Genomic DNA, 20,986 nt, shown 5'->3' with positions numbered 1-20,986 from the left:
GTGCTTCTACAATTGCTTCTACAATTTTCAGTGGTTTGTCTTATCTTTCACTCAAATACACATTGATGTAATTGCAATTTATTGCCAACTCTGGAAGCTATCCGTGAATTCTAACTTACTTATTTATTTTTACCACTTGGTGAATCTAAACACAAACATTTTGAATAATTTAGACACTGAACAGGCTCCAAAGTTCTAATTGACTATTATTTTTTTTAATAAAGCTTAAAGCACTACAGTAATCTAAAGCTTATAGCGCCCATTTACTATGACCCCAGACAGGGTCTGGTTTTACTTTGACAGTGGATAAAACAATCTGGCTTGAAGTGAAGAGGGCAGTGTTTGCAGACACAACCCTTGTACTTACTACCTGCCTACATGCCTCTCTTCTGTCTTTCAAATCAATTTGTTTTTTATTGGATAGTGAAGTCAGATAACCATAACATTGTTCTATGACATATGTACGTATGGAACATTTTTTTAATGGAGAACAGGGTTCCATTTAACAAGTGTTACTGGCACAAACTGAAAGCAATACTGTACTGTATATTTTTATTTTAAGTTGATCTAGAAAAGAACATTCCGTTTACATGAATCAATGTTATTTAATTTCTAGTGCTAATGTGACATTAAAGGGGAACTAAAGTCTAAAATAGAATAATGCTAGAAATGTTGTATTTTGTATACTAAACATAAACATTAACTTTCTGCACCACAAGCCTAATAAAACAAATGATTCATGCTTTCAAAGTTGGCCACAGGGGGTCGCCATCTTGTAACTTTTTTACAAGACCAAGACTATGCACATGCTCAGTGTGGTCTGGGCTGCTTAGGGATCATTATAAATTATCAAAACAGCACAAGTCAAATAATATCTGCCAGAAGCCAATACAGCAAGACTGATTAATAATCAGAATATGCAGATTGCACTGGGTCCAGTGTTGTCATATAATCTAATGGGGATTTTATAGTTTTTGTATTCTTTAATAAATACGTTCTCCAACTCTGCAGAACTAGTGGCTGCAGCAAAATAATCCTTCAACGAGAGTCCCAGTTTAAATCTGTCTCCATGATCTTTGCCCTGCCACTGGAGTTGGAAACATTAAAGGGGATGTAAAGGCAAAAATAAAATCCAATACAAATCTCTAACATTCACAGACTGCTCTACAGGGAAACAAACAAAGCTGCTTGAATTCTGCATGGCTGGGAAGTAAGGTGGGGGTTGTCCCCTACTTTTCGTAAGTATAATTGTTTCCCTGCAAAGTAGCTAGGAACCATTTGAAGTTTCCTATCCTCAGCAGTCAGAGCAAGTAAATGAATGGAGAATGTCACTGCATACAGTCAGTTTTCTTATAAAAATGGTACACAATTTTTAATTAAAGTATAGTGGAGATAGGTTTCTTTTTCAAGAAAGTAAAAATGGGATTTAATTTTTTTGCCTTTACATCCCCTTTAAGCAATGGGCATCAGTGGAAACAATATCACATCTGAGCTGCGGTATGCCCAGTAATGGATGAATTAGTGCTTAACTCAAATAAAGGAGCATTTGGGACTGTTCTTTGAATCATACAATACTGTATATTTTACTGGAAATATGATACTCTAACTCAGTATCTATGTTACAGCCCTAATAGGTTTGTAGCATTTATGCAGTATATAATCCCCCTCACATAAATTAATTAGCAGCACATTTAGGGGCCGATTTATTAAGGGTCGAGTTGTGTTTTCCAAGAAAAAAAATCGAGTTTTGAGGTTATTCCTTTTTTTTCTGCTTAAAATAAAATTTAAATTTTTCAAGATTTATTATACCCCAACCCTGGAAATAGCTCGGATCCAAAAATATACCCTCTAAAACCTGTTGAGGTCATGTAGACGTCAATGGCATGGGTCCATTGAACCATCTGAAGAAGATAATAGCCTTCATGATGTTCAAGTTTTTTTTTGGTGAATTTTGCATGAAAACTCAATCAATTCGAGCAATTTGAGTTTTTTGTTGTTGAAAACTTGATCAATTGCAGTTTTCAGGTTGTTAACCCCATACTTGCTGATTCGAGTTTGTTCCATTCACGTTTTTTCTTAATTTAGAAACCATTCCAGTTGTGAGTTTATTTGAGTAATAAAAAAGCTCACATAGCTCTAAAATTTGACCTTTGATAAATACCCCCCTATGTGGGGCGTACCCCCTATGTTAACTAGACTATTGACTCACAGCAACTCAGTTTATTAAAACTTGCCTTGTTGGGGGGGTCATTATAAACTATGTTATGGCAAAAAGGAGTGGGGCAAAAAAGGGACAGGTTTGTAGATGCTTTTTTTATAGATGAATGATATGAGCAAATTACTGAAAATGTTTATTTGCTCTGAGCTACAATATTCTTTATGACAGTTAGCTCAAATACAAATGACAAGTCCTTCTAAAAGAATCTTTCTTTAAGGGCTTTTTCATAGATATAGCACAAGGAAAATGTTTTAGACCATCATATTGTAACATATTTCAGGAAAAAAAAACTGTCAGCTTTCTCCAAAAATGACATCTAGCATTACCTTCCAACTTTAAATGTCATAATTAGAGTTTAGCTGCATGCATATCCATCATCTCTGGGATTTTTTCATTTTAAAGTCAATTCAACAATTTAATCTAGGTTTAAAGCACAATTAATCTGTCCAAAAGAGCATAGAAAAGGTTTAATCACAAAAATGAATCATTCAGTTGATTTTAATCTTACACATTTTGTAAACATTTGTTTCTAGTAAAGCTCTAATTTGTTTTAATATATATATATGATGTTTCACATTTTAGAAAAAATTCGACCAAATTAGATTCCAGTTTTTTTAGCAGCCCGCATTGGGTTTTTTATTGCTCATTGAAGAAGAAAGCCTTTTTCTGTTTGTTTGCACAACACAAATATTTTATATTGTGTTATGTGTGTGTGTGTGGGGGGTTAAAGCTTGCAATTAACAAAAATGCTTGCGATTTTTCTACTAATAAAGTAGTACTGCCTGACAAATATTACTGTATGACTAAAACTTTGCTTAATCAACAATGCTACAGTGCAGACGTATTTCCCATTCAAAATGGCATTGGTGAAGCTAATATACATCTGGTTTCTCTTTTCATTCCCGACATATTCCATGGGATTTCTGACATAGGACATATTCATTTCTGACATATGCACATAGCTGAATATATCTTTTTCTGACAAGTCAACAATTATCAAGATATAGATGCAAGGGCTGTTAGTCTTGTAACTACAGTGCTATGTTTTGCCACAAACAAGACTTTCTATAGCAGCTCTATAAAATGACCCCTCATAAGGTAGATCATGATAAACAAAATAAAGCACCTACGATTTTGGGTAAAAACCCTTGTTACATCTTAAAAGTAACCTTGCTTACTATTAATCCTCTCTTGACCAATCCTGTGTCCTGTTGGTAACGAATACCAAGTTTTCATTATTATTTAATTATTATTCAACCTCCACTTTGTTCTTTGATCATGTTTGGATGATTGTATTTTTGAGTTGATTAATAAATTGACTCATTTTGCACTTTTCGAGATGCACTTTCAATTCAGGCAATGGTTATCTGGAAATGTGTTTGATGTTGCTTTGGAAATCAAAAGCTCTAATAGTTAGAACATATATTGATAATTGCCAATCAACCTAAAAAATCTCTCTATTGTATCTGCATGCATATAATGTTGATTTAGTTACTTGAAATGTAGCCTCGTTTTTATGTGGTATTGTTATTATTTTCTTCACCTCTGTATATAAATATTTAAAAATATAACACATTTACAGCATGTGTATTTCTGAATCAGAATGTAATACATAAATACTACAAATAAGTAATAACACAGCACAGATAATAACAAACCACAGTATGAACAGTGTGAAGTTGAAAGGGCTTTTTATTTCAGATATACTAATTAAGATAGCTTTGATGTTGGCGCTTAATGTTACTAACCACAGGGAGATGCAGCATCACTACAGTAAGTGGAAGATTACCAGTGAATAAGCACTGAAAATATAAATGAGGTATAAAGAGACTAATAACTTTGTATTTACTGTATTTATCTTTCAATTTATAAATTATAATTTATAAATGAACACAATAATAAGTCATGTTCCTGTATGTACTAAGTAATGGAAATTTCTGTTCATGAACATGTGACAATAATTGCAGCACAACAGTAGTCTGATTAAAATTTTAGCAATGTTTATCATGGTACCATGTTTGTAGTTAATTTCTAACTATACTGTTAAAAATAGCTATACACAAACATTGGGCCAGATTCAATTCAGTGAGAAAAAGGTTTATCACGTGAAAAGTCATGGACAAGATTCAATATGAGATGCAATTCAATTCAGAAAATCTTATCTTACAGTTTATCATGTGAAAACTCAGTTAAAGTCTACAGGTAAAAAACTGGAACTGAATTTGGAGAGTTTGGAAGTTTTTTTCTCCTCGAGTTGAATCTTGTCCATGAGTTTTCACATGATAACAACAAATTCAGCTCTCGCACATCCTAATGTAATGAAGGGTAAAGGGCTCAAAGGTAGAGGTTCGACCGCCTCACAAATACTGCTCCATAGAAAAAAGTCCAATGGTACACAGGATTGTTGCAAGCAAGATTGCCTTGCATGTTTAATGCGGGGTGCAAGGTTTCAGGGTCACGAAACGTTGCCCTCCACATTAAACATGCAAGGCAATCTTGCTTGCATCAAGCCTGTATGCCATTGGACTTTTTTCTATTTTCAAATAAACCACTGAATTAATTCTGGCCTAATGTGTCTTAAGGTGGTCATACACTTGTTGATTTCGCCAAACAAGCGGATCTCTCCCCGATATGCCCACCTTGATGTGGGTGATATCAGGCTGATCCAATCGTGGGCTGTAGAGCCCAATGATCAGATCATAATTAAAGCAATACAGGCTTCAGATCGCTGGATTGCATCAACAAACAGATGCCCTCTGCGATTCAACATCTGAACAACTTTCTGCCACATATTGATCAGGAAACCCGTCGGAGGGCCCCACACAGGGGCCACTAAGCTGCCGATTTGGCCTGTCTGCAGCATTTTTACAGCCCAGCTTTAGTGTTTTCCATTTGTTTTGTGTCAATAAATTTGACACAATTTCATCTACATTGAATTGTTTTCATCCTCTCATCCAAATCACAAAGCTGAGTTGCTAGAAACAAACTCTACATCTGGTGCATTGCAGGTTGGCTCTTAATGGCTGTTCATGCTGGCTCTCCATTGCAAAGATGCAATGCTTCAAATGTTGTGGCATACTAGACATTAGAGGCATTAGATTATCTGTGAATATTTTAAAATCTGTATCATTCAAGGTACACCAAAGACAAATGTAGCCATTAAATATTAGATAAAGCAGCACATACTTAAGTAAAGATAAGTGATCTACCCTATATTTACATTGTATATACAGAACTTTACATACTGTAGATTGTTCATCATTTACACACTAGTCTTTTCTGTATGTAATTGTTAAGTAACATGTTTAAAATGTCACATTTCAGAGAAGTCTGGGCTGTTTCTTTTTTTTTCTCAGTGGCAATATTTGTAATTAAATTTATTTTCATAGGAACAAATTATTAGTTTATATATGTGTATATAAATTAGTGATGAGCTAAATATTTTGCCAAGTTTTGCAGTGAAAATGATACCCATAGACTTCAATGAATGTTGGCGAATTTCCACTTTTCCAAATTTTTGGCAAAGTGAAACTGGTCAGATTCTCTTATCACTAATTAAATTATGACTGTTAATACACAGGTGCAGAGATGCTTAGCTCTACATGTATGCATGTGACATGGACCCTCAGGGCAGGCCAGAGATGGGCAGAGAGGCTTAGCTCTGTGTAGAGACCTAAAGTGTTCCAATTGTTTCTCAGATTGCTCCTTAGAAAAAGACATACTGTATGGACATCAATTTATACACGGTAAAGGAAGCTGACAAAGAAGGCAGAACTATAAATATTTTTTTCTGAATGGGAGGAAAATAGATGGGACATTAATATACTATCCTTAAAGAAGTGAAGTAGCTGCTTCTTGTTGTTGAAGCACTAGGGAAAATACTATTATACCTTATTCACACTTCACACTTTATAGGCTAGCTTTCATTCAAACACAGTTATTCCAGGATTGTGGCAATTTTATAACACTAAATACGTGTTTTTAAAACTAAAGTAACAAGGTATTCCAGCTTTTTGTAGTGATGCTGAGATATGGTCTATTTAACAGTAGGAATCAGTATCATTAGAATACTCTCCAGCTTCTTAACTCCTAAGGATTATTTACTCTGCAAAGGGACTTTCAATTTGCATGAGTCAATGGGTTTACATTTTTTAGGTAAGTCAAATATTTTTTTTTAGGTAAGTCAAATAGTTATAACCACGGCACTTGAGTTCCTGCCTTGTCCCTCTGGGTATGTCCCCTAGGGTGAGCAATGATACAATTAGCTGTTTAGAGGATCTCCACCCTTCTGGGTGTTTTTCATTTCTTCTCTTTTAAGTTGTGTAATGGGTAAATCAATTAATGCACTGGCATTCTAATTAAATTAATACTTTGGGTGAAATGAAGCACTAGAGCCCATTTATAAATTCCACATTAATTTAATTAAATTAGATTTTTCATAAATGTAATCATAACTTATTCAGGCAGTAGTCACTTTAATCTGTTGGGGGTTTTTAAGTACTACTAAGCTGCTAAAAGAAAGTCTTTCATTTAGGCTGCTCAAAGGCTCAAGTTTCGAAGCTCTATTTTAAAAGAATTACTAGTAATGTTAGTAATAATAGCAGCAATAATAGTCTCCCCTTTTAGTTATTTAAATTTACCAAAATGTATTAATTTGCTGCTAAGAAAGCAGTAAATTCTTATTTATATGTCAGTTACAGATAGACAGGTAGTGGCAGGTTTAGAAATATTTGCTTTTACAACAATTTTGTTGCCATATTACGGCACCTAAAACCTGCCAATATGCCATAGCAGTTAAAGGAGCTCTTAATAAACACTGGGCACATTTGCACATGAGGAATAACCCATAAACAAGTTTTTTTTTTGGTTGCCAGGGTAACTGAAAGCCAAAATGAGGAAGAGCAGAAAGACTAAATTATAGAAAAATCATAAAAAGTGAAGAACATTTGTAAAATTGCTTAGCATAGACTTGAACCTATCTAATACTAGAGAAAGTCAAATAGCAAAATAGAGAGAATGGATAGTCCAACTTTAGATATTAGATATGTTTTAATAAATGCTAATCTTCGAAAAATGTCAAAAGATTAATATATAACATCCATTTGTGGAATTATACTCACATAAATATCTGCACCATAAAATCCATCCTGGTAAACAACACTGTGGAGGCACAGAAACAAAAACACATATGTTAGTGCAAAACTATGCACAGATATACTTTAGAAAATTACATTACAGAATTAATTTTAAATAATACTTAACAGCATTCAGGCAAACTTCAGACCTATGAAACCCACAATAATTGGGACATTCTCCAGTCATGATTGCTGCCAATAAAGGGGGTGGATGGAGTTTGGAGGGGTAGTTTCCGATGTTTTGAGTGTAACACATACTTAAAAAAAGCACTGAAATTATGGTGTGTGCTATAGGCCTATAGTTTATTACTCTAGATAGATTTTTTAGATGTTCAGTTTTCTGTTAAAACTAATAGAAAAGTAAGAATTAACCAAATTACCACATGGTTAGTGCTTCAGTCAGGAACTTTGAAACCTAGAGTGGGGTGAATGTAACACTCGTCCTTTTTTATCTGGGTTAGGAGCAACATTTATGTATTTGAGACACGTAACCTCGCTTTCTGCTGTGAAGGAACTTTTAAGATACTGCCTAAGGTAAGCTTCCTTGCAGTGTGGGTATAAGAGATACCAAGGAGAGGACCATCACAAAATATTTTAATGACAGAACAAATTCTACAACAATGTACTGCTCAGGTTGTGGAAACCTTCTTGAAGGAGATTTAGACATTTTTACCATTTACACTGCTACACTCCATTTTATTATGGTAGATGGGACCACAGCACATTAAGATTCAATATCAGTATCTTATATACAGTACACACATATTGTTTGGACATCTGAACCCATCCAAACATTGACTTCATGACTGACATTTTTAAAACCTGAAATATCATAGGTCTGCTAAAATGGATATAACTGAGAACATTGACACTATTCAGAAAGACACAGTACTTGCATCTATGCACTCATCTGCAACTTACAGCAAGTGGCAATGTCTTCGTTCAGCCTGCTTTGATGAATCATGCTCAATTACATAGGTTGACTGGACTCTGGAAACTCTGGAATTACCATCAGCCTGGGCCTGGCACTATTTCCAGGGTTCCCTTAGCAGGTTGTGTCAATATCCATAGTGGACTAGTGCCAAGTGAAATGTACGGTATTGCAGTTATTAACACCCAGGCAGATGTGTAACCATTGAAAAACAATTGTAACATGTTTGGTGAAACTTGAGGGAATTTCCAAAATAGACACTAATTCAAGTTGAAATTGATGCATTGTGCAGTAGAAGTTGGCATTTACTCCAATTATGCTAGATTTCTGTGAATAAACTATGAATTGGCGACACAACTATTTGCATTTAAATTTTGCACATTGTACTATATTCATAAATGAACCCTTGTACATGTGACTTTGAGACTGTGACTTCTCATAAACAAAGTACTTGTAAAGAGTAATTATCTCCACTCCCTAGTGCATTTTCTCCAGAGAAAACAACTCCAACTCCTGCTCCTTAATATCCTTCTTAAGAACTGGTGTTCAATACTACAGTGCATATTCATGGCAACCTCAAGTTAATGCCCTTTTTTATGCAAGACAGTACTTTATGCCCTTTAGTAACCACTTTCTGCCACTGTCTAGAGTTATACAATCTGTTATCCACAAAAATCCACAGATTATCTCAATTAAGATTATGAAACTACCAGTTAGTGTATAACTAGCATTTATTATAGTTATTTCTGTCGGTGTACATAACATTGCCAGTTTGCTGCATAGATTTTCAATTGAGTCAAATCTCTCTGCAAATTGACAGCATCCTGCAGTTTTATCCATATTTACTTTTATATTTAGTGTTTTTACAGCTCAGTATCACAAGCAAAAATGGATACAATACAATGCCAACCTCTAGGTCATAAATAAACAAATTAAAGAACAAAGAATCAAGGACCCAAACCCCTGTGGTACATCACTAACAGCAGTGGTCCAATAAGAAAATGTTGCACTTATCACCACTTTTTGTTTAGTATCCTTTAGTCAGTTATATATTCAAGTACAAATATTGTGTTCAAGACCAATATTCCTTAAAGGAGAATTGAAGTCAAAATCACTTTGGGGTGCCAAACATCCCCCCCCAATGATTGTAACAGCTTACTTGATACCCCATGCCAGTATTCCTGTTAGTGGAAAACAAGTCCGGGGTATTTCTGAGGAAGTTCTATGCCGTGATCTTTTTTTTTCTTCTTTTCTCCAGGCACAGCAATGCACTAAAGTGAAAAAGCTGACTTTTTGTTTCTAAGTTTAGCTTTCACACTACTGAACATGTACCTGCCAGAAGAAGAAGAAGCTTCCAAAGAAAAATTTCTTGTGCATAACATTTTGGCACCCGCCAGAGATTTGAACTTTAATTCTCTTTAATTTAATTAGAAACCTCATGTGTGGTACTGTATTAAATGTTTTACCAAAAATAAATCACATCCGCTGCAAATTCAGTCAATATTTTTACCAGGGATGCACTGAACTCTGCTTTTCAGGGTTTGGGAAATCGCCAAATCCAGGGGTTCTGATTTGGCGGGATTACTAAACTTTATCTGAACCCTTCTTCTGCAAAGGAATAGCTGGTGCACGGGTGGACATACCCAATGCACATGCCTTTTAAAAAATCTGTTATATAGGGTTTAAATTCTTTTGGCCAGGCTCTTGGATTTGTTCGAATCTGGAATAGAAATATTTTGGATTCTACTGATTCAGAGATTCGACGCATCCCTAATTTTTGCTTACGTCCTTATAGAAAGCAATTAAATTTGTCTGGCAAGATACTTTGTTTGTAAAATTATGCTGACACATGTTCATAGTATTGTAATTTTAAATTATAGTGACAATTGCAGTTTCTGAACATTCTTTAGATAATCTCTAGATGATGTAACTAATAATACCATGTATAAAACACAACATTCATCAAACCATCGGTTGTTCTACTAATATACTGTAACTTCCCTGACATTGTATTACTGTATACTGTTGTATCATAATATAAAACCATTTTTTAAGAATGAATATAATATAATCCCATAATGGTTTACTTCAGTGTATGTTTTACATCCAAATTCAACACCACATTTATCTACATTTTCATTCCAGACATATTTGCATAATGAAAAACTGGATGCATTAAAAACATAAGAAAAAAGTAAATCTACTTTAAAAAATGCAAGGTGGACATGTCATTTGTTTTATATAAGAACATTTCATATTGTTACAGCAGCTGTCCAGCTAAGCTATGGGATATATTCCTGCAAACATTTCTTAATAATTCTTACATTTTTTGAGATCAATATTTAATCTGCTGCATTGCACAAAGTATTTAAAGTTAATAGATAGATGGGCTGTTTTCACTGCTCTCACCTATTTTAAATTATTCATAGACACATCAAGGAAGGAGCTGTATTCAATCTTTATAAAGCTAGACTATGATGCAACCCAGTAAACAATGTAGCTGCTCACAGCACTGGGGGGAAATTGCTTTTATGTTTAGCTGTTTTTTTTATACAGTACTCCATTAGTGCTGCTGCACTTAACATTGCATATTCCTACAGTACTTAATTTAATCTCACATGTGACCCCTTTCATGCTATTTGTATTTCTAACTGATATCAAGCACCCTAAAGATTATTCTAACATTTATTCATCATATAGTTCTCCTATCTTTAACTTTGTACTGCATTTTTCCATCGCTTTTTCTAATTGGCCTGATTTAGATCTTATGAATACCTGTACTTTTCAATTGTAGTTTAGTCAGGCAAGCAGTGTTTGAGTGCCTTTATAAATATATTCTGTTTTACTTATTATATTTTTTTGTAACACAATATATTAAAATAACAATACATTAAGAAAATATCCCTAGCATCAAAGTAATTAAAATGAATGTTGACCTTAAAATTAACTGTTGGTATGATGTTTTTACATTATTTACCTTTTTTGTTCTGCTGCTCTCCAGTTTGGCATTAAAACTGCTATCTGGTTGCTAGGGTCACTGACCTTGGCAACCGGGCAGTGGTTTGAATAACAGACTGGAAGTTGAATAGGTGAAGGCCTGAAAGAAAGTAATAACAATAATAAGAGGAGTAAAAAATCTAAATCTTTATGCTTTGCTAAATCCGTGTGAGTAAACATATAAAGCCAAATAATTTGAAAAACACAAATAAAGACCTGTTACAAGGCTAGTTACATTACTCCTATTAACAAGATATTACATTCTTTGCTAAACACAGTGGCCTTCAGAAACATTTATGAAGATCCTCACATTAGACTTGGGAAAAACCAACAACAAATTTCTTGCTGTAAGAAGGTTTTGTGGGACTTGGTGTTGATGAGTAGATGTGATAGAATATGTCAATGGATTTTTATTAATACGATCATTTTAGTAATTTAAATATGCAAAATCAAGTCTTTTTCACAGATTTATACTAGATATGCAAGATCTTGTTACAATCAGTTTATGAGAAGATTTTTCATGTATTAATTCATATTTTTTTTTCTAATGACCATTCAAATATCTTGAAAATATTTCTATAGAAATATGGCTTAGCCCTCCACTATATGAACTATAGGGATGTCAAAATTAGAAAATACAAAATGCTGCACCAGGACTTAATATACTTGTAGTTGTTATTTTTTTAATGTAAACTGAATGTTCAATGTATACACCCATTTATTGTACAAAACTGCAAATATGTTTGCACTTTATAAATATGTGTTAACAATACTAATATTAATACAATTATTAGTATTATTATAATTATTATTAGTAATAATAATAATAACATCACTAATGATAATAACACTAATATGTGTTATTGTCATTATTAATAATAATAATAATAATAATAATAATAATAACAACAATAATATGTATTATTATTATTATTAGTAGTTGTAGTAGCAGTAGCAGTATTGTTATTATTATAAACATTTGTTCAAAAGAAGCTAGGTTATGGCAAATGTTTTGATGTACTGCAAATTAAGGGGTTATTTATCAAATGTCGAGTTTTAGACGTGAGCTTTTTAGAACTTGAATGAACTCACAACTTGAATGATTTTTAATTTATGAAAAAACTCAAATGTAAAAATTCAAATCAGTGTGGTCGGGCTGAAAAACTTGAATGCTCGAATTGATCGAGTTTTTGGCAGAAAAAACTAATCAATCTAATTGAATGAGTTTTCAAGTGAAACCCACCAAAAAAAATCCAGAACATCATGAAGGCTACAAACATCTTCAAATGTTTCAAGGGACATCTGCCACTGATCTCTACACTACCTCGACAGGTTTTAGATGGTGTATTGTCAGAGTAACGGTATTTCTAGGTTTGGGGTATAATAAATCTCAAATAATTCATAAATTTTAAAGGAAAAATCCTGAAAAATAAATTTTTTAATTAAAAAACACCATAGAAAACTCAGATTTTTTAGGTAAAATAAAGCTTGACCTTTGATAAATAACCCTCTGAGTATGTTGTTGGATGTTTTTAACTGGTCTTAATTTTTAATATTTTTTGAAATTATCTTTTAATTGTTTTCTTCGGCCTCTTTCCAGCATTCAAATGATGTGTGTGTGTGTGTGGGGGGGGGGGGCATTGCTTTTGGAAGCTAAAAGCCTATGGCTGCCTTAAGCTACAATTTTATTGCTAATGTTCAAGAATAGTCATATCATATTCCATTTAAAACTATCCTAGCAACCAGATAGTTGCTGAAATTGTGAACCGGAGACCAGCTGAACAAAAAGCTAATTCTACTATATTCCAGGTAAACTACCCGTTAACTACATAATTTAAATTCATAGAAACCCCATCATCAAACTGAAATGAATAAAAAATTAAGCTCACTTATCTGTGGGCTATTAGAATTGAACTCTTTAATAGCGATGGGTGAATCACTATTAACATGTAGACACAGGCTACCAAATGACCAATCACAGCACTTATATTGTACCACCCAGGAACGTTGTTCATGCTTTTGTTGCTCCCCAACTCTTTTTACATCTGAATGTTGCTCATGGGTACAAAATGTTGGGGACCCTCGCTTTCACGCGAGTTTGGGTGGATCCAAATGTTTGTTTTTGTATAGCAGTTATTGTAAAGCAATGCAGACTTATGTATTAACGATCCCAGTCACTATTTATATTTTGTACAAAATTGCACAAAATCACCAGTAATAGAAACTTTTTTTTTTTTTTTTTTTTTACAATTTTGTGTGATTCATAAAAAAACCTGTAAGTTATGCCACTATATAAATCATTTGGAAGTGTTTCTTCAGCATTTTTGCAAGCTGAAAAGCAGAGGTTTTTTTTCACATGTGCACTTTTCATGATTTTTGTTTTTGTTTGCATGAAAAAAAGATTTTTCCTGTGATTTTTTTTTTTACCACAGTTGAGATATAACCTTTTCATAATTCTTATAAAAACTAGGGAAATATTGGGAAAAATCACCTTTCTCAGCTGAAATTATGTGTTATTTTTATGAAGATAAACCAGGTACTATGCAACATGTTGAAAAGACCAACTGTTCACTGCAATACCTAAACCACACTGTATTTAGGTAAATGAACAATTATAACATATTTTGTATTTATGTACATGTATGTAAAAAAGTATCTGTATGGCGTAAGTTTCTGTACAATTGTTTGCTGTTCCCTTATAACCAGATGCTTGCATAGTGATTGTGTCTATATGATCCATGTATGGCATTTGACAGTTGTGTGCCCTGGACACAAGTTCGAGAGCACTAAGGGTTGCAAAATTACAACTGCTATAACTAAGTTATAACTAAAAGAGTATTCCTGACTGTACATTAAAATGGTTAGTAGATGTTACCAGGGACTATTGTGACCTGTACTGAGACCCTAAGTGCATAAACAGAACACTTATTTATGTCCTTACAATGAGCAGTAGTGAATACATTTGCTTTTTATTACATCATTTTATTCATTTAAGCACAGTGCAGCAGTGTCTTAAACACCTTCATTTAAATTAGTTGAGACAGAGATAGTTTCATCAATCATCTCATGTTGAGTCAGTAGAGGAAGCACAAATACTGCTCCCTTTTATACAATGCTGATTTAGAGGAAAGTAAATGTTGCACTAAATTAAAAGTATCGGTTTAAATACCTATGATGTCAGACTTCCCTATTCCCTTTTGCTTATAAAAAGGACATTAAAAACCATCTAACATAATTACTCTTACTTCATAGAAATCTATATACCTGGAATAATAAAATAAGTCATTGGTTGAACTTAATGAATTTAAACCCTCTTTCTTTTTTCTTAACTATATGACTATGTGTGCACGTTGGCCTGTTATACTTTAATGATTTCATTTCTATGATATATTGATCAATGGAATTTTTCTTTAGGCATGAAAGAAAAAAGAAAGCTGTATTAGTTATTAGGTTTACTGTCTGCACTGACATTTCTTTATATCAAAATAAATTGTACAGAAAATTGATTGCTCTTTCACTAATAAGCATCATAAAATAAATGCAAATCCAATATTGGATAGTGTCGTATGCACAAATTGCTCTCTCCTTTTGTGGATATGTCCAATAAAGTATTTCTTTCTGGCCACAGATTTATGGTTCACCCGCTGTACTAAATTTACTTTCTATACAAGAACAGAGTTTAACTTTGCATGTTGAACATGTTAAAGATTTTTTGCTCACAGCAGTGTGCATAATTTGTACTATGGGTGTAGGGGCAATGACAAAAAGAAGGAATGAATATTAAACAAAAAAACCTTATACGTCTGGTATGAAATTATAGTTATGCTTAATGCTCCATGGAAAGTACTTAACCATGACCCCCACAAAAAATGGTCTCTAAAATTGTCATGTTATTTTTTATATTTTAACAAATTAAAAATTCTGATAAAATCCAGTGTATCTAAGTTTACATTTTCTTGATTCTTGACATTTTGCCCACTACATGCTGTGGTACTATGTGTACCCCAGATCCAAAGGGTTGAGTTGAAATATATATGCGTGTATATGTATATTCGTGTGTGTGTGTGTTTATGTATGTATAAATCTGCAATTATGAGGAGATATACCATAATATTTATTGTAATCTATGTTATTATAAAAACAATTTAGATTTGATATTAAAGTACTTTCAAAAGGTAAAATAATAACCATTTTACAAATAATGCATCTGGAATAAACTGAAATTAATGAAATAAAAGATTGTATTACAATTTCATGTAAAGCTTATATAAATGCTTTATGGCTCTTCTTATTAAAACAAGGGGTTTGTCAGTTCTGGGAGATTTATTGTTCAAAAATGAATTTCATTAAAAATTTTAGATCTTTGTGGCATAACTCAGTGTTTGCCACTACCAATCTATACCACTAGAGGTGGCTTACAGTTAGGTGCAAATTTACTTATGGTCGAATATCGAGGGTTAATTAACCCTTGATATTCGACTGCCGAATGGAAATCCTTTGACTTCGAATATCGTTTGATCAACCGATTCAATCCTTCGAATTGTTCGATTCGAAGGATTTTAATCGATCGATTGAACGATTTTTCTTCGACCAAAAAAAGATTGCTAAGCCTATGGGGACTTTCCCCATAGGCTAACATTGACTTCAGTAGGTTTTAGGTGGCGAAGTAGGGGGTCAAAGTTTTTTTTTAAGAGACAGTACTTCGACTATCGAATGGTCTAATAGTCGACCGAGCATATTTTTAGTTCGAATCGTTCGATTCGAAGTTGAAGTCGTAGTCGAAGGTCGAAGTAGCCAATTCGATGGTCAAAGTAGCCAAAAAAACATTCTAAATTCGAAGTTTTTTTATTCTATTCCTTCACTCGAACTAAGTAAATGGGCCCCTTAAAGAAATGCCACTTGCTCCTTTTACCTTTAAATAGCTGATTACACTTTCTTGGTGTGTAAATGTTGATGCTGTGGGAGGTTTTTAAGGGAATGCACTTCTTTCAGCTTTAGTAGTATCACAAAGTGTGTACTCCTTATAAGAAGTGCTACACTATATCACCCCTTCACACATTTTTCCTTTCATTTTTCAGTACTCCTGAGCTGTGAAAGAGCTGGCTCCTCCGTTATTGTGTTACTGATTGTGTTGGAAAACAGAGGAGAGCAGGAGTTTGGAGCCGACTTTGAATTGTATAATTACCCATGGTTCATGATATGAAAAGGAAAAGTTGTAGAAAATATAAACTTTTAAGTCTCAAGATGTTAGCATTACTATGAAAGTGACAATCTTAACACAGTGGTCCCCATCCAGCAAATCGTGTACAACATGTTGCTTACCAATCAACTAGATGTTATTCCCAGTGAGGTTGCATAAAAACCAGGTGTAGTGCCAAGCAAAGCCTTCTGTAGGCTGACAGTCCACATATGGGTTACCAAATGGCCAATCACAGCACTTATTTTGTACCACACAGGTACATTTTTCATGATTACGTTGCTCCACAACTCTTTTTACATCTGAATGTTGCTCATGTGCACAAAAGGTTGGGGACCCCTGATTTTACATGAGTTTGGGTAGACCCAAATGCTTATATTTCAGTATTGAAAATTATTTAATTTTTTTTATAGAAGTTGTTGCAGTCAAATGCAGACACCTTGGAAGACTGCCACTATACAGAAATTATCAAGGTAATATTCAGTTTGGCCTGACCAGTTTCAAAGTCCCTTCTGACACAAGAAGTGTTTTTTTTTTTTTTTTAAAACTAACCAACTAGCATTATAAAACAGTAGAGCACAAAGTGTCTGATTATTCGGCAATAAACTCACATTGTACTAATTACAAAGATAACACTGGTTATTGTTCACAGATGAAAATGCTAATTAGAATTCCCTTTAAACTAGATAATGTCAATGAAAGTATAGAGAATATATTAGCAGAGTAAAAAAGAAAAACTTTCTTTTATAATCTTTTGAACAACAAGCAATATTCCACATTTACTCAAAAAGACAGCAAATATGGATTTTCCTAGCAGATCAAAAGCATATTAATCAGAATCCGAGGGGAGTTTCTAGTTCTCAGCTTCGTCCGACCTTCTTAATGACCAGATGTTTGCAATCATCAAAGATACATCTTCAATTGTAACTATTTCTTTGTTTCTGCAGCATTTAAGCTCCAGGAGAATTTACATAACAACATGTGACATATCAAATGCTTAGAGCCACCAACCATGACAGTACAAATTACAGTCATTTTTCAGTAGCTTGTGTAAGGTGCACTACTTCAGGCATTTGGCCTGGCTTCATGCTGTGTTAGTTTCTGTAGTAAGACAAGAACAGCATGCATTTTTTTTTTCAAAAGAGAGTATTTTGCTGCTAGGAAAAATATTATACTAGCATAAATAGGAATAATTTCTTACCCGCCATAAGCTGGGATTGGAGGAGGTGGCGCTGCAGCACGAAATGTGTTGTAGACTGTACGGCCTCGGCCTCTGAGGTGGGCACCTCTGTAAGCAGCAGCAGCAGCTGTAGCTGCAGGGTAGGGGAAGCCTGGTACTACATGGAAACATACAAATTACAAGTTTAGTTATTTTGAAAAATAGCATTTAATAAGCATGTATTTGTATACTGGCTATTTTGATGCAGTCAAAACCATAAAATGTTACTATGTTACTTCAATTATCACAATATAATGCCCAAGAGCCCGTACTATCCTGTAAATGATATCCTTATAAATGGTGCTTAGTGATATCATCAGTTATAATCAGTGCTCAGTGATGTCATTTCTGCCACATGAAACTTGTGTATTATAATAAATAATGTCCCCTGTTAAAAAGGATGATATTGGAAGTCACCTTGGCACTATAATCTGTATAAAAGCACAAGGCTGAGGGCTTTTATATGGTCATTGAACCTCTTAGTCCTTTTATTTTACAATAGGGGGTACATTATTCACTACATAATCAATAATTGATGCAACATTTATAGAAATTTTACTTCCAGTAAAATCATGCTACTTAAAAAAAAACCAAAAAAAACAAACAATGTAGCACAATATAGCTGAGTAAAAGAACAGCCTTTTTGTTCCATTGCACATTTTCTATCTAAGGGTTTTAATATGTTTGAAAGATGCCTAATATGTGTCACACTTTGTATTATTCTATTATAACATGGTGCCTTAAAAGGCAGTTTTAAAGAGAACTGCTCAACTTTGTTATTGATTATTATGATATTGAAGATAATATTTCCATATATACAAAATGATAAGTAAGTATCAATGACACTATAGAGTAGTTGAGATTGCACACCTCTGGATGCTGCAAGGAACTGGGTGTGTCCATAGAGGTTGTAATAGACACTCCTGCATATCACAAAGGAGTTAGTAAAATACTCCTCAGAGCTTGTGATGATAGTGTTGCCATTTCTAACTTGGGTCTAGAACAGGCATTGTTGTCTGGATAGACCATTACTGTTGGCCAACAGATGTCATTTGCATCCGTGTTACAGCCCTGCGAGTCATGAGCAACATGAAAATAAATACCTTATCGATTGCTGTACTTACAGAAAAAAAACACCAGTTCTCAAGGATCAACGGATATTTAACAGATGTGTCTGTGAGATTTTTCTGTTTGCTCATTATAAAGGTTGGTCAACGGTCCTATGTAACTGTATTTAGATCCAGACTGGTATTAATATACTAATTGGTCTCCCTAACTTCCATCTCTCTCCTTTATAGTATGTATTAAACACTGCTGCCAGGATTCTCCTCATCTCCTCCAAAAGTGTGCAGGCTCCTTCCCTTCTGAACTACTTCTCATGGCTTCCCATAAAACAAAGAATAACTTACAAACTCTTCCTCTTAATCTTCAAAACCTTTCATTCCTCGGTACCTAACTTTATCTCATCTCTTGTCACTCAATGGGGCATATATATTATGCTGTGTAAAATTAATTTTGCCAAAAAAACGGTGTAAAAAGCAGTGTCGATTAAATGGTGAATGTATCAACGTGTCTGTAATTTTACATAAAGCAAATGCCAGGTTTGCCATCTTTATTTTATATTGCTTCCAAAACGCATAAAAAAAGTATGTTGTTTTTTACACGGTGAAGCCTGGCGTTTTGTGGTGTATTATCCCGCTGTTTTTTACACAGCATAAAAAATATGCCCCTATATGTTCATGGCTGATAGGGATGTCGCGGACTGTTCTGCGGCGAACTTGTTCGCGCGAACATCGGCTGTTCGTGTCCGCCGCAAGTTCGCGAACGTCGCGCGACATTCGCCAATAGGCGTTCGCGTCAAAATCGTTCGACCATTCGACCATTCGGTCGCTAAAATCGAACGATTTTCGTTCGATTCGAACGAAAATCGTTCGATCGAACGATTAAAATCCTTCGATCGTTCGAATCGAACGATTTTCGGATGTTCGAAGTTCGCGAACTGTTCGCGAACTGTTCGCATTTTTTGCCGGTGTTCGCGAACGGCGTTCGCGAACACATTATCGGCGGTTCGCTACATCCCTAATGGCTGAATCCTTCACTCCTCTCAGAGCAAATGCTTGGTTGCACCCCCCACTACTACTGCTTTTTCCTGCATCAAACCCTTCTGTCTTGCTGCTCCTTATTTTTGTTCTCCTCCCTCAATGTCTCCAGAACTTAACTCAAACACTACCTTGGAGCATTTGCATAACACCTGAATTGGGAACTGGCACTTACTGTATATGGCAGTGTCACTCACTGTAATTTACAGCATTTAAAAGCCCCAAATTTGTGTCTGTAAACTAACCTTCCATTTAGACTGTCAGCTCTATGGGGCACTAATCACTTAATCTAAATTGTAACTGTACTTTATATTTATGTGTATTGTCATTTTTGTACTTATTTGTATGTATTATTGCAGTGACCCTTTGTTTGTTACTACTAATTTATTGTTCAGCTGTACAGTGCTTTGCCCTCAAGGAGCGCTATATAGATAAAAATATACCTACATACATACATACAAATAGGCCATGACATTTCAAGTACAGAGAGACCCAAACAGACCCCAACAGCCCAATAAATAGTGACACCGAGCATTTGCCAGAATGCACAGATCGCCAGGCGTGAGTGTGTGATTTGATTTGTAGGGATTATCTGCAGCCCAATATCTGTTACATGGTTTCGTTTAGCAAAAAATAGCACCTTTAAATATAAATTATGTTAAAATCTACTAAGTAAGCATATATCAAAGTGAGACAATTATTTTTGTGTAGCATAAAGTAAAGATATTGGATTTGTGCATGCCAGCAGCAGAAACTTTTTTTTGCTACATGATTAAGACTGTTTATAAAAATGCCTCAAGTGATTTGCATAAAAAATGTAATTGCACATTTTAGTTACCCAGCATCCTATTTTCCACTAAGAAAATGAAAGTCACCAAAGGCCTTTTCACAGTGTGAAATATTTTGTTTGCGTTGAAGGATAGGTTTTAAGGAAAATGAGAAAACAAAGGAGAACATTTATGATCTATTGAAGCCACTGTTTGAAATGCCTGAGAGAGGTATTACTGAAATCATGCTAAGCCATCCATTATTGCCTGCCTTCACTACCTTCAAGGCTTCATGAGATTCCTTTCATTAAAGAGCATGGTTTACTGTAATTCTGTCAGGATTTAGATGTTAGGGCACAACATAAAAATAGAATATATATGGCTAATAGGCTATTACATTTTTACTGTATACTGTGTAATAAT

General features: G+C 34.2%; 1 protein-coding gene across 9 annotated transcripts in view; it reads right to left on the bottom strand.

The window, feature by feature from the left end:
- LOC108701881 (RNA binding protein fox-1 homolog 1) overlaps positions 1-20,986 on the bottom strand; it is a 375,478-nt gene that overhangs the window by 62,634 nt on the left and 291,858 nt on the right. For 6 of the 9 annotated variants that reach the window (XM_041575880.1, XM_041575881.1, XM_041575879.1 and 3 more), the window contains exons 8-10: positions 17,680-17,815; positions 11,262-11,381; positions 7,339-7,378 (exon numbers count right to left, since the gene is read on the bottom strand). In XM_041575880.1, coding sequence (XP_041431814.1) covers positions 7,339-7,378; positions 11,262-11,381; positions 17,680-17,815 — 296 coding nt within the window. The remainder of the gene's footprint in view (positions 1-7,338; positions 7,379-11,261; positions 11,382-17,679; positions 17,816-20,986) is intronic. The other 3 variants (XM_041575885.1, XM_041575884.1, XM_041575887.1) reach the window with 1 other exon arrangement.

Source organism: Xenopus laevis, chromosome 9_10L (assembly GCF_017654675.1).
Source record: "Xenopus laevis strain J_2021 chromosome 9_10L, Xenopus_laevis_v10.1, whole genome shotgun sequence".
In the NCBI taxonomy this organism is placed as follows: domain Eukaryota; kingdom Metazoa; phylum Chordata; class Amphibia; order Anura; family Pipidae; genus Xenopus; species Xenopus laevis.
This window is presented reverse-complemented; position numbering and strand designations above follow the sequence as displayed.